Source organism: Hylobates moloch, unplaced genomic scaffold (genome assembly GCF_009828535.3).
Source record: "Hylobates moloch isolate HMO894 unplaced genomic scaffold, HMol_V3 SCAFFOLD_19, whole genome shotgun sequence".
Taxonomy (NCBI): Eukaryota; Metazoa; Chordata; class Mammalia; order Primates; family Hylobatidae; genus Hylobates; species Hylobates moloch.
This window is the reverse complement of record NW_026652294.1, coordinates 13,871,311-13,885,042: the sequence shown is the minus strand read 5'-3', so window position 1 is coordinate 13,885,042 and position 13,732 is coordinate 13,871,311. Positions and strand designations below refer to the sequence as shown.

The following is a 13,732-nucleotide window of genomic DNA, read 5'->3' as shown; positions in this document are numbered from 1 at the left end:
TTCAAGACCAGCCTGGCCAACATGGTGAAACCCCGTCTCTACTAAAAATACAAAAATTAGCTGGGCGTGGTGGCGTGTGCCTGTAATCCCAGCTCCTCAGGAGACTGAGGCAGGAGAATTGCTTGAACCCAGACCCAGGAGGTGGAGGTTTCAGTGAGCCAAGATTGTGCCACTGCACTCCAGTCTGGACTACAGAGCAAGACTCTGTCACAAACAAACAAACGTAACTAGGTAATTTTGCAAAAATAGTCATCCTCATCCCATCCCATCCCCCACTCCTTGGCTTGCCCCACCCCTGAGCTTCACCCCACCTCTGACCCTTAACCCTGGGAAGAGGCCCAGGAATAGGACAAGGAGGGGGTGGGGGCCAGGCAGGCACCCCCTCCTCTAAGCCGAGTCAGCTCGCTCTCGGGCAATTGCTTGGTCTTGCCCAGTCCTCATCACAAACTGTTCAATTCCTCGAGAAGTTGCCACAGCCTCCTCACTCATTAACCCTCAACTAATAAGGAGACTTACCTGCTTAGCAATGGCAGGACTTGTGATCAGGAACACGGTGACTAATTTTGGCATGCACTCGCCTCGCATGGGCTGCCCCATGTCCTCATTCCCAAGAGCTTGGGGTTCGGTGGCAAACAGATGGGGCTGGGGTGAATGCTGACTCCCCTGCTCCAAGTGTGCCCTCTTGGGCAAATGAACAAGTTAATGACTTCGCCTCTCTGGCCTCCTCTTCCCCATGACATCTGCTCATAACTCGTGGGCTCACTGGGCACGGGTGAGGGACATGGGCTAGGGCCAGTGATGTGCTCACCAGGGCTTGGCCGATAGTAGGTGCACTGATAATTTGGGGTCCAAAAAAATAAGTACGAATGAGGGCTTTCTGGGAGTAGAACACCAAGGCAGGTGCTCAAGATGACAAAGAGGTGGCCGTGAGGTACAGCAGTGGCACTGAGCAGGACCAGCCCTGGCTTACTGGCTGGCCTCCCCTGCCCTGTCGGTGCTTCACTGTGGGTCCCTTCCCACCCGCCTGCCCAGTGGCAGCCCCGTATCCAGGACAGGGACACACTCCCATTTGTCCTGCTGCTCCCTGCCTGGCCCGGGCCAGGCCCACTGGTAATGCTCAGAGGCAGTTGGTTGATTGCACTGAGCCCCAGGTCTACCTCTCAGCCACTCCCAAGCCTCACTGTCCCCGCCAGTATAGGAAGAGGACTGGTGACGGAGATGATCTGGGCCTACCATGTGCCAGACACTGAGGTGTGGGCAAAGAGGGATGAAGACCCAGCCCTGTCCTTAGGAAGGGGGACGGACAAAACTGCAGGTCAATACCAAGGGAGGAGACAGGGCAGGGCCCGGGAGGGCAGGTGGCAGGGGAGGGGATTCAGGCAGAGGGAGGCAAGGAGGAGGGGGGCGGGGAGGTGGAGGCTGGGGGAGACTTTGCACCTCAGCCATTTGCAGATGGCACACAGGCTGTGTTGAGCTGTGGGGCCTCTGGGCATTGCAGCCTGGAAATTAACAGCAGTGTCTGTCTGCACTGAATATCCCCAGCGCTGGGACCAGGCGTGACAAGGAACTAGATCACACTCCTGCCTGCCTAGAGGCCCTGGTGCCAGGGCATGATCCTGAAGGCGGTAGGCTCCCTGACCCCTATGGCACTTGTGTGGGAGACACAGGGGGCAGGTGCAGGCCAGGATGGAGACCGGTGGACCAGGCCAGAGCTGCTGCCAAAGCAGAAGCGCTCAGGACCCCAGGGTGCAGGGCAGGGAGACACTAGAGAGGCCAGACAGGAGGTGGGGTGGTGAGGAAGGGGAGACCAGAGCGCTACCTGTCCGAGGCCTGGCAACAGGTGGCCACAGGAGTCATCGGGAGCTTGCAGGTGGAACGCCAGGCACCTGGGGAAGGCATGGAAGTTTGCCTGGGGCTGCTGCTTTTAAGCCCACCTATGTGGGGAGAGGGTGTGTCATCTCATGAGAGAAGGCACATGGCGCCCAGAAAACAAACGCGAAGACCACCATTCTCATTATCTCAATGTGATATCGGACTTTATGGCACAGTTGGGTGCCAAACCGCAAGACCCAATGGCAAGAGCAGCTGGTGCCCCATTCTGGCCTGCTCTCTCCTGGGCTCTGGGGCCACAACCCCAGAGGCCCCTTCCTCTCTGCGGGTGCTGTGATTCCCACTGAGGGACAGGCAGTGATGAGACCTCCATCCTCCCACTCTCACCTACCCGTTATTCTCAAGGGTCCAAGAAGCAGCAGGCATCTCTTTCTCCCACTGAGGCACATGTGAGCTGGGGGAGTGTGGGAGATAGGAACCGGGAAGCAAGTGAGTGCCAGCGGTGGGACAGGGCTTCCCCCTCTTCACCTGTCACTGGAGGGACATGGGCCTGCTGCTTTTGAAAAGCCAGTCACAGCTGGAAGAAGACACAGACACACCCCAACCTAGGGGCTAGGCCTCAGCTTCGGAATGTGACAATTTATTTGGGGGGTAAAAGAGGCTTTTCACCCCCCTTTCCTGGCGTTGATACAATATTGAAGAGCAGCAGAACAAACGTACAAGACAGAGTAATCGGCACAGACCCACCCCTCCCCCGGAACCGCCGAATCCAGAATGGAGCCCAAACCCACAACCCCAACTAAGCGTCTTCTCCACAGGGGGAGGGGCAGGGTGGACTGGGGGACCTGCCCCCCATGCTGGGGCGGCACCTCCGTTTTCCATCTCCTGCCAACCCCACTATTTTCCCATCTTTGACCACTGGAGGCAAAGTTTAGCCAGCTGGGAGCTGGATGGTTGAACCACATACAAAGGCAACAACACTTCATTTTAAAAATGAGAGAGAAAAAAGAGACAGTGCCCCTCCCCAAATATAGAGCTATATATGTATATTTTATATATATAGAATTCATTCGTGCACAATTCATTAAATGAACTCAAAAATTAAAAAAATTATAAGATACGTATTTCTTTAGGCCTTTGTGTTTTTAAATTAAAACCAACGAAAAGAAGTCTCTCTCTCCACTCCACCCAGCAGCAAGGGCAGCCGGAACGCTTCGCTCCAGCTACCTGGCCTCCTGCAAGGGGGTTCCTCCATGAGACCGTTAGTCTCCCTTTGCCTGGCTGACTACCTGCATACAGTAGGCACTCACTGCTGGAGTGAGGCACTGACTCCTCCAAAGATTGCAGGGGGCAGAGGAGGGAACCACGAAGGCCTGGGAGGGGGCATCTTTGGCCCCCACTAACTATCTCCCTGTTTCTGCATCCTGGTGACTGTCAGCAAGAGATGAGTCGGGGAGACCCTCTCCTGGAGTTCTAGCCCCTAATTCTGGGCTTTCTATATGAGAGGACATGCAGATAGGGAAGAAACTAAAACCTTTCAATATCTTCCTTTTTTCTTTAAAAGTGATTCTCAAACCATCCCTGTCCCAAAGAGGCCACCTTGGGCAAGTGCATGGGAGCCCGGAAGTGGAACTGACCAGGTGGGGCTCCACTGTCCCGTGTGGGCGAAGTGCAAAAAAAAAAAAAAAACAAAACAGAAAAAAGAGAAAAACAAAAGAAAAAAGAAAAACCACCACAAACCAAAACAACAAAACGACACAGAAAAGTGGGCAAAAGGGGGATGTGTCCTCTTGGGTCCCCATAGGCCAGAGAGGCTGGTAGCAGCCCAGCCCCCTAGCCCACCCAGCTCCGTGTTGGGGCTGACCCTCCAGCCTTGGGCAGGCCCACCGGCCTGGCTCTCCTCCAGGACCTCCTGGCTCAGGGGCTCGCTGCCAGTCTTGTGCTGGCTCCAGGGCCTGGGCCCTGCCTTTTAAAGGGCTTTTCCCCATAGGCCAAAGCATCCTGGGCCCCAGTCCCTGCCGCATCCCCCCAGTGAAGCTGCTGCGCTTCTCCAAAACCATTTTCACCTCTTCGAAAAGGGGCCATCCCCCCAACTCTGTCCGCCTCACACTGAAGTTGGGGACTTGATCATCACCTCTTCCCAGATCATAGGAAGGACGAGGCTCATTTTGACCTTGACCCCTTTGCAGGGTGAGAACAAAGAGGGTTGTGGGCAGCTGGGGGTCCCAGTACCAGCAACCTTGACCCCCACCTGGTACTGGGCAGCTGCTCTGACACCAGCAGCACTTTCTGAAGAGGCCTTGCTGCCCAGTGTACCCATTTCACAGAAGGGCAAACTAAAGGTCAGGGTGGGGACCGAGACAGGGATGGGTCCCAACTTACCGTCTCAAACCAGAGACACCAGACCTCACCTGTTTCCTATGATACTTGGGTGGGGAGGGGGTGCACTTAAGGGGAGATGACGGATGCCCCAACCAATATTGAACGTAGGAGGAGATCGGGCTTTGGGGGTTATTTCACATACAAAAATAAAGCAAACCAGATTGCAACTTCTGCTTGGTAATTAGGCAAATGGAAAGCAGCAAGGGTGGAGGAGGGGCCCATGGAGGCTGATCTCCCAAGGGAGGCTGATCCGTGCAAGTGTGTGGGGGGCGGGGGTACTAGAGAGGGGAGGAAGGAGGCCTCTGCTCACCCTCGGTCCCCCATGGGCACTGCCCACCTCAAGGCGGTGTGCCTGGTGCCTCTTCATGCACCAAGGCTGGCCCGGGCTGCTCCGCTTGAAGCTCAGGCCAGCAGAAGCAGACCACCTGCGGCAAGGGAAATGCATTCCCTCTCCCCAGCCACCCCCAGGGCCCAGCTTCTTGCCTCCTGAAGCCTGCATCCCCTTTCAGGCCACAGAGACTCAGAGAGGTTGTGGGCTTTAGGGTGACCCGTAGGGAGGGAGGTCTCCCCCATAGGGTGGCGGTGGTAGGGACCAGATGGCCCAACAACTGGCAAAGGAACAGAAGGAGGCAAGAAACCAAACTGCCCACTCACCAGCCCCCTGGAGAAAATCACCAGTGACAACCCCCACCCTCCCAAACCTCAGCTTGCGGGGACCTGCAGCTTGGGTTAGCTCCCCGGGGACCCACTGTTGCCCTTCCCTTTGAGCAAGCATGGGTGTGGAGATCTGGATCCAGGCCCTCTCCACAGTGCCTGCGACGCCAGGGGACCTGCCAGCTGGGCCCAGGCCTCCGCCCCATCCTGACATTGCCACCTCACCTGTGCAATCACTGCGTTACTATTTTTTCTTAAATATCTCTTTCTCCCCCCCACCCCCCCATAGGAATCCCACAATATTTTTTTCTATTTCTTTTTTTTCCTCTTTTTTTGTTTTTGTTTTTTTGCAAAACTAATTCTTTCACTTTCCTGTCATAAAATCACCTCTGAAAACACAACTTCTTTACAAAAAAGTCACGAATGACACGATCTCTCAGGAAAACACATTTCTATGGTCTCTGGAAACACCTGTAACTGGCACCCAGGTGGTCACTCACCTGGGGGAGGGGGTCAGGGGGAAATCACCTCCAAGGACAGAGGAGAAATACCAGCCCTTATTTGGGGGAAAAGCCAATTGGCACTTGGACGGCCACAAAGCCAACACACAGGGCAGGGTAGGGAGGGGCCGAGGAGTATCAGTCCCCGCCCCGACCCCGCGAGGGTCCCCGTTCTACATCCCCGGGAGGGGAGGGCTAGGGCCACGCTGTGGGCCCTGGCAGGGAGATTGGGAAGGAAGGCAGCCTCCCATTCTTAGGACTAAAGGCGCTAGGGTTCTAATCAGCCTCCTGCCAACGTGCTTCTGAGGGAGGGGCCCATGGCAGCACAGCCAGGAAGCCAGCTCCAGCCACGCCTGGAACACGCCACCCACGCACAACGGAGACCCGGGAAGTGGCCCAGGGCTGGCCAGCGGGGCCCCAGTCCCAATCCTGGGACCAACACCCTCATTCTCCTGGAGAACACAGCCCCTCTGGTCTCACCTTTGCCTGCCTGCCCTCCCAGGGCCTGGCCTAAGGCTGGCGCTGTGGCCTCTGCCACTGGCATGGGTGCCTCAGCTCTCCGGCAGCAGAGGGAAACAGAAGCTGCCCAGGACACGGGAGGCTCCTTTGCTTCAGGCAGGCTGGGCTGTGAGAAAGCCTCCATGGTCAGAAGCAAAAGAGGGGCTGGGACAAGCCGGGAGGCCCTCGGGAATGGATTCTTCGGCGTCCTCCCCAAACACCGGGAGGAAGGGGGAGCTTGGAACGGGGTCTCCCTCTCTATCTCGGTTCCCAACATGATGTGAAGTGAAGGTCCGACAGGTTGGGCTGACCACCCCGAGGAGGGCAGGGGGGTGGGGGGCATGGTGCCCCCACACCTGGGCCAGGAGGGGAGGCCTGGTGACTTCCACAGCAAACCTCCAGACCCAAGCCTGGTCCCCAGGCCTACTGAGGCGAGAGGCGGTCCAGGCCTTCAATGCCCCTGTTCAAAGGAACTGTAAAGGGTGCCACCTGGCAGCCTGGGGCCTAGCACCCAATGCACGTATGAACCCACGGACAAACACAGCAAGTGGGGCAGACGCGCAACTGGAAGTTTCCACGGCAGGTTCTCGTAGCACCTTTGGTCAAGAACTGAAGGGGCCTTTAAGATGCGGGGAGGCTGTGGCCAGGTGCACCCTCTGCCAGTTCCTCCCACTGTTGAGGGGGTTTGGAAAGAGACAGGGCTGGGGCAGGGCATAGGGGGTCTACTTAGGCCTCATCCAAAATCGAGCAGGGAAGACCCCGCCCTGGCCCAACTTCTGATGCCCTGGCTGATGTGGAGGGAGGAGCCGAGTCTGGCCTCATCCTTGGCCTCTGCCTGGGACTTTGCCAAACAGGCAGGATGCCCTCCTCCTGCCTAGGCATCTGCAGGAAGGAAAGGGGCTGTGTCCACCCTCAGTGGGGGTCTCCTAAGGGCCCCACAGCTGCCAGGTTAGCACCGAGAAATCAGACGCCGCACAGGAGAGCAGGAAGCAAGCTAGAGAGACGGGTGGGATGTGGAAGGGGCAGAGGAACCCTAGGTTCTAGGGCTTTCCAGAAACCACCCAGTGGGCCCTACCATGCATGGGCAGGGGGTGTGCCCTTCCCCTGCCCCATTCCAGGGTGGCCCCTACCCCCTGGCTTTCTGGGACCCCAACTACCCAGCCCCATCCCTGGGTCAACACCGAGCCATTTGAGACAAGCAAAGCACAGGGAGAGAGGGCTGGGGGCAAGGGCGGGGTGGGAGCAAGAGTATGACTTCGGGCAGGAGGGCCCCCCCAAGCCCCCCCTCCTTGGTGGAGCCCCTCACTTGCTCGCCCCAATGCCGCCACTGCCCCCAGCGGCGCCTGCTACCCCAGCAGCCACCTTCTCGAAATCCTCAGGGTTGCAGAATTCCTTGATTGTGACCGTCAGGAGGTTGCTGGTGACATCGGTGACGACCACATTGGAGCAGGGTGACATCTCGGGGCGCCAGTCCCCAGCCTCGGGCTCGGAGGAGGCACTGGCGGGCTCAGGGGCCGTGGGAAGTGCCGGGCCGGCAGCAGCTGTGACCTCCGGCGGTGCCCGCTTGCTGGTGGCTGCCGAGTCGGGAGGGAGGGACAGGTCGAGCACCTCCGGCTCGCGCCAGCTGGGGGCGGATGGGCTCACCGTCTCGGGGAGAAGCTTGGGGGGCGTGTCGTCGGGGTCAGAGGACTGTGGTGTAGGCGAGGGGCAGCCGGAGGAACCAGAGCTACGGGCGTCGTAGGGGGCGGCGGGGGCGGCCAGAAGCAGCCCAGGGCCCGGGGCTGAGGCATCAGCCTTGCCGGGGGACGGGGCAGCCAGGGGGGCGGGCGGAGGCTTGTACAGCGCAAAGGCGCCGAACTTCATGTGGCGGATCTGGGTGCGCAGGACGCTCTCGCTGAACTTCTTGCTCTTGCCTATAACGCGGTTCCGCGAGGGGACTTTGGGGCGGGCCAGCGCCCCGGCCCCCTGCCCGGCGCCCCCGCCGCCAGCGCCCTTGTCGATCACCTTCAGGTTCAGGATGATGCGGTTCCGCTTGGGCTCCCGCGGCTTCACCTTGCGGTTGATGATGCGCACCGTCTCCGAGAAGGGCGAGATGGGCGGGCGCAGTCCGGGGCTGCCCCCCTGCGGGTCCGGGCGGGGCAGGGGACGGCGGGACATACGGTGGCAGCGGCGGATGTCCTTCTTGAGCCGGTGCACGGCTGCGCTGGAATGCAGCTTGGGCGAGGAGGCACTGGCGCTCGGCTTGACAGAGAAATGCACATCACTGATGCGGAGGGCCTCGGCCTGGGCCCGCGCCTGCGGGCAAAGGGAGGGGTGGGTGGGACCTCAGGGCTGCCCGCTGACCTCCCCTGGATGTCCCTGCGCCAGCCAGCCCTAAGTAGAGCCTCTCAGCCAGCGATCCCGAAAGCACTTAAGAGAATCACTGGTCTTTATGACCTCGCCTTAGAAAAGGAAACAGAGGTTCAGAGATGAAGCAATTTGCCTCTGACTCCAAGGTCAGAGTCAGGACACCCTTGTCCAGGCCCAATTCCAAAACTGTGTTTTTTCCACCACCCACCACCTCTGCTAGCTCCACGGAGGGCCCTGGGCCACACTCCACGGCTGCCCTTGTTGACACGGAGGAGTGTCGACAATTGGGACACAGTGTGGGGAGGGCAGCCCTTTGCTCAGAAGCCCCTGCCAAACCCCTGCTCTGTGGCAGATCCAGCCCAAGCGGGGACTCCTCCACGGGCTCATTCGTGGTGACAGAAAGGAGGAGGTGGGTCCTCCCTGCTCCCCCGCACCCAGTCCCGCTGAGCCACCATGTCCCCAATGCCCCGTACTTTCTCGCCTTTGAGCAGGCTGACCTCCGGCTCCAGTCTGCCTCCTCAGCTGGCTAGCACCTCAGCCACCATACTTCCCTGGATGGGTCTCATTTACTTGTCTGCCCAGTGCCTGGCTCAGAGTGAACTGGTACCTATGCATCCCAAAGCCTGCACCCCAAAGCCTGGGCTGGAACCCAACCCGGTCAGACATGAGTTTGGTGGGGATAGGCCTAAAGGTGGGCCCGACCACTCCCTATTTTCTGGGGCAGGATGGTGGTGCAGAGGTTGTGGGCAGCCAGGAATACGGCCCCAGGCTCCTAGGCCTGTCCTTCCAGCTGTCCTTCCAGGCATGACATCTCTCTAAAGCCGCAGGGCTCTCAAGAGACCCCAGGTTCCAGTCCAACCCACCCGTTGTCAGATGCCACTAAATGGAGAGAGGCTAAGGGACTCGTAAGGCCAACGTAAGCTGTCTGCATGGCCAGTCCTTTCTTTGCTAAGGAAGGTACTGAGGCGCCAGGCACCAGTTGCTTGGGGTTACAGCTGCACACACACAGAGTCTCCCCTGGAGAGCTGCCCTATTACAGGGAGGACGGTGGGCAGCGGGAACATGAAGTGATTTCGTGCAGCGAAAGAACCACAGAGCCCAGAGAAGCACAGACCCCAGGCTTGGAGAATGAAACATCGAAGCCTGGCCCGGACACCTAAGTAGGAGAAAATCCTGGTCCTTACTGAGCCCTGACGGCACCCCAGACAGTTCCAGAGGCCGCGGAGCCTGCTAAGACGACAAATGGTAGAGGCAGAGAGTCCTCTGGGCAAGGTCCCAGTGGTGTGAGAAGATGGTGAGGAGTCACAGGACTGAAAGCAAGGGCTGGGGACAGAGGCTGGGGTGTATGTGGGGTGCCACAAGGGGCATGGGTTTTACAGATCCTACTGGGGCGGGAGGCTTGTTAGGTCATGGCTGCCCTCAATCTAGGTGGGAGATGGCTGGGACCGAGAGGAAGGCCATGTCCTCATGGTTGGTCTGTGAGGTCCTTGAGGGTGGGATCTGTTGTGAGGTCTCTCTACCTCCCACTCCCCAAAGCACTGGATGCTTAACTAGTACCTGGAGGTAGCCCACATGCCCCTCAGACAAGACTAGATTACATTTGACCACAACTCCCAGGAGAGGTGTTTGCTGGCCTATTTGTTGGCTAAGCGAGGATGTCTTCATTTAGAACGTGGCCTTCAGCCCCGTGGGAGAAGGGACTGTAACTCCACATGGTCCTCCCAGCAGGGCCTCCTGGGGCAGCTTGGTTAACGATCCCTTCCGCCACTAGGTGGCAGCACATGAAGTCGGGCCTGCCCATGCCAATGCTGCCAGCCCAGCTCCCAGGGATTGGGCCCCTCAGACCCCTTCCCACACAAAGGCAGGGAAAAGCCCAGGCTTTTCTGGCGTGGTAAGCAGACATTCTGCAGGTGCATCCCCACACTTTCTGACTCTCAGAAAGTTAAGTGTTTACTCTCTCTGCAAACTACCTGAGCTTCCTGACTTCTGCAATTATGCTTCCAAGAGTCCAGTGGTGACGGACTGTTCCTGGGGGAGGGGCAGAGTGTGGGCAAATGGCAGGCCCGGAAAGAAACCCTGGCTCTGTGAGTCTCCTTTCCTTATCTGCTCGACCATCACAGAGCCTACTACGGGCACTCCTGTGATGATCAGAGAGTACATGGCACCTGCTCAGCACAGTGCCTGGCATGCAGCAAATAACTGAACAGACCTACCCATGGGTGGTGGACTTACAGGCAGTGATCTTTTTCCAATGTATGCTTGGCATACATTGACATTTCTTACTTTATACTTCCTATATATTATTACTTTTTAAAGGGTTCACTCTTCCTCTTCCTCCCCACATGGAGAACTCTTTGAAAGTGGGACCTGGGTCTGCCTGATGAATTAAAAATAACTGTAGCCACATGCTTATTGCACCCTGACCAGGTGACAGGCATAGCTCTGTGGGCTTGGCATGCACTGCAGATGGTGTGAAGGTTCAAGCACCTGAACTCTACCATGGCCTCCCCATGTCTGTGGGCAAGTTACTGGACACCTCTGGCCCTGTTTCCCCATGCATAAAACAGGGAGGATGAAAGCTATCTCATGGGCTCCTGTTTGCTTCAGAGCAGTTCCTGGCAGAAAGCGCTGAGTGTAATTTGCTGACTCTGCCATACTGCCTCTCAGGGAGCCCCAGAGCAATGTGTTCGGCCCAAGCTAATCTCCATGGCCCCTCACAAATATCCACACCACTCTCAGGCTACCTGTTTCTTAGGGTCCAGAGAAAAAAGTCCTACTATCTGCGTCTCTATCCCCTGCCATGCCAACTCTGCAGCCTTCATAGTTTCCTGTGTGTGTCTGCCTTCCCCCTTTAACCTGACATGGACTCCTCAAGGCACAAGATGAAGAAAAGGAGACAGGATGAAGCCAGGAAGCTGAACCTCGGGTAAGTCACTTTCCCTTCCTGGGCCTTGATTTTTTATCTGTGAAATGGGGATAATACTCCCTACTTCTTGGAACTGTTGAGAGAATTAAAGGAGATAATCCATGTGGAGGCTCAGCCCTGTATTAGGCCCACAGCCAGCTCAGGAACCAAAAGAACTATCAAGAAAAAAAGACGTTGTGTGTGTCAACGCTCATGGTCATACTCGCTTCGCCGCTAGAGGGTGCCCCAGCTGCACTGAGAGGCTGTCACACAGCCCACCAGCCTTCCAGCTGCTCCGCCCATCCCTCCCCAAGAGAAGCATCAGGGTTAAGGTTACTCCCCGGATCCCCTAGGATGCGCGTCGCTTGAGGGTGGGGGTTATAAAAATATGAAATTCTGGAAACCAACATTTCTTTCACTTCTGCTTCTCTTCTCCGAAAAAGAGTCCTCCCATAAAGTCACCAGCTGTCGGGTGGGAGGGGGCCCTGAGGCATCCGTAGCACTACAGGAAGACAGGTGGTCCAGTGAGTCCCACCTGCAGCCGTGCCTGCCACCTAGGGCCATCTTGCCCTTCCTTTCCCAGACTCTGTTTTTCCTTGTCAAAATAAAATAAAAACCCAAATCCTCCAAGATGGCTTCCTCTGGAAGTTCTTCCCTCCCTAGCAGAGGCTAATATGCTATGCTCTCACTCCCACATCCCCATCCCCCAGAAATGGCCGGGACTGGGGGGAAACTGAGGCTCAGAGCCCTAAACTTAGTGGCCCAGCCTGGGCGATAAATTCAAAGTGAAATGATTTGAGGTCAAATTCAAGTTGGATCCCCAAGAAAGGAGGGGAGCCATGAAGAACAAATCCTGAAAGACAGGGAACGGGGGAAGCTGCGGGCAGGGAGGCAGGTGGTCCCCCAAATCCTCTCCTTGTGCCCTGCCAGAAGGTGAGACCCCACTCACTCTCCCTCTGGGTTCCAACTCCCAGCACAGTCATAACAGCTCAAATGCCCCCTTCCCATGGGCATCCCCCACCTGCCTCAGCCACCCCCTTTCCTGGAGCCCTAAAGGCAACCCCAGCCCCTGGTTTCAACAGGGAGGATTATCCCCAGTCCCAGGACCCTCTTGTTGAAGCTGAAGCTGGCTGAGGCCTGCCATCAGGGGCTTCTGGGGGGGCTCACAACCACCCCCTGCCCAGCTGGGGCCCCTCTGAAAAGGCCCGCCCGCTTGGGCGGCCGCGTATCTGTCCCTCCCTTCCAGGCCCCGTGCTGTGCCGTGGCTGGGGGCCCGAGAGGGGGATGCTGCTGGGGCTGGGCCAGGTTACCTTCAGGAGGAAAGTTTTGGGTTTGGGTCCCCTCTTCTTGGGCCCATACAGCTCACGCTCCCTCTCCCTGCGGCCGAAAAACACCAGAGGTTAAAAAGAGCCCCTTCCCGGGCCCCACTCCGCGCCCTCCCCGGCTCTCCCGTTTCCCCGCGCGGCGCCCCAGCCGAGCCTCGGCCTCGCAGCCCCTGCCAGCTTCCCCAACAACTCACTTTTGCTCGAAGGCTGCAATGAGCCGCGAGTCCAGGATGTTCTCCTCGGGCTCCCAAGTGCTGTACCTGCCGAGTCACAAACGCACAAAATCAGGATGAAGACCAGAGAGGGACAGGCACGCGGCGAGAGCAAGCGCGCGCACCCCCACCCCAGGCCCCGGTGCCCGCTGCCTCCCCTCCCGCGACGCCCCCGGACCTCGCGACACTCACTTGATTGCCCACCCCTTCCATTTCACCAGGTACTCGATGCGTCCCTGAAAAACAGAGGGGAGAAAAACGGGGGTGGGGGTGGGGAGGATGCGGGGACGCGAGGAGGCGGCGGCGCGGGGCTGGGCGAGGGAGCCGGGCTAGCGGGACCGCTTCGCCCCGAGGGCCTCCGGCCCCGGCCGCGGCTGCGGACAGCGGCGGCCCGCCCCGGGCGGCGGCTCACCTTTCGGATCCGCCGTTTGATGATGGATTCGGCCGCGAAGACCCGCTCGCCCACTGCAGACAGCTCCATCTTGCTCAGCGGCACCCACAGCCCATAATACTCCCTGCGCCCGCGGCCGGTGCGGCACCGCTCGCGCACGCGCCGCAGCGCCCAGGCCCCGGCGGGCGGGAGCGCGGCGGGGCGCGCGCTCGCGTTCCAGCTGCGGGCCGTCACGTGATCCTCGCGGCTGGCGCGCGGTTGCCAGGACCTCCCCCTCCCCCGGGGCGGTTGCTAGGGAAAGTCGGCGCTCGCGGGGCGGGGGCGCGCGCCGGCTCTTAAAGGGGCCGCGCCGGCGGAGGGAGCAATTGCCGGCCGACCCGATGGGTGCCCGGCTAGTGGGCACGCTGCGGCCTTACGCTTATCACCCCCCCCTCACATCTTGCCGGCGCCCGATCGCTGACACCCTCTCCTCGCCTCTTAATCCCCACGCGAGTCTCGCCAGGCCCCGGGCGGAGAAGGGCTGTGGAGCCTGAGTCTCGCCGCCACTGCGCATCTCCCGCAGCAGCCTGCAAACAGTTAAATATGATGCAGCAGAAATGCAGTTGCTGTTGCCTTGCCAGGCCTTGCAGGAATTTCTTTAAAACATCGCCCCCCACCCATTATTTATGTATTCGTGGGAGTGTGGT

At 58.7% G+C, this 13,732-nt stretch overlaps 2 protein-coding genes across 3 annotated transcripts in view; both read right to left on the bottom strand.

Moving 5' to 3' along the window:
- The window catches only part of NPTXR (neuronal pentraxin receptor), a 41,335-nt gene extending 40,738 nt beyond the window's left edge, over positions 1-597 (bottom strand). The window contains exon 1 of the mRNA XM_058431902.1: positions 517-597. Coding sequence (XP_058287885.1) covers positions 517-597 — 81 coding nt within the window. The remainder of the gene's footprint in view (positions 1-516) is intronic.
- A 1,852-nt stretch (positions 598-2,449) lies between these two features.
- On the bottom strand, positions 2,450-13,259 carry CBX6 (chromobox 6). 2 transcript variants are annotated; one of them, XM_032139909.2, is made up of 5 exons: positions 13,068-13,259; positions 12,848-12,891; positions 12,638-12,703; positions 12,429-12,495; positions 2,450-8,159 (listed from the first exon to the last, which is right to left on the bottom strand). In XM_032139909.2, exons 1-5 carry the CDS (start codon positions 13,134-13,136, stop codon positions 7,167-7,169), a joined length of 1,239 nt encoding a protein of 412 aa, XP_031995800.1. In that variant the 5' UTR covers positions 13,137-13,259; the 3' UTR covers positions 2,450-7,166. The 2 variants fall into 2 exon arrangements, with proteins under 2 accessions (XP_031995800.1, XP_031995801.1); XM_032139910.2 differs by having other exon boundaries at positions 2,450-8,105.
- Positions 13,260-13,732: the final 473 nt, after the last annotated feature.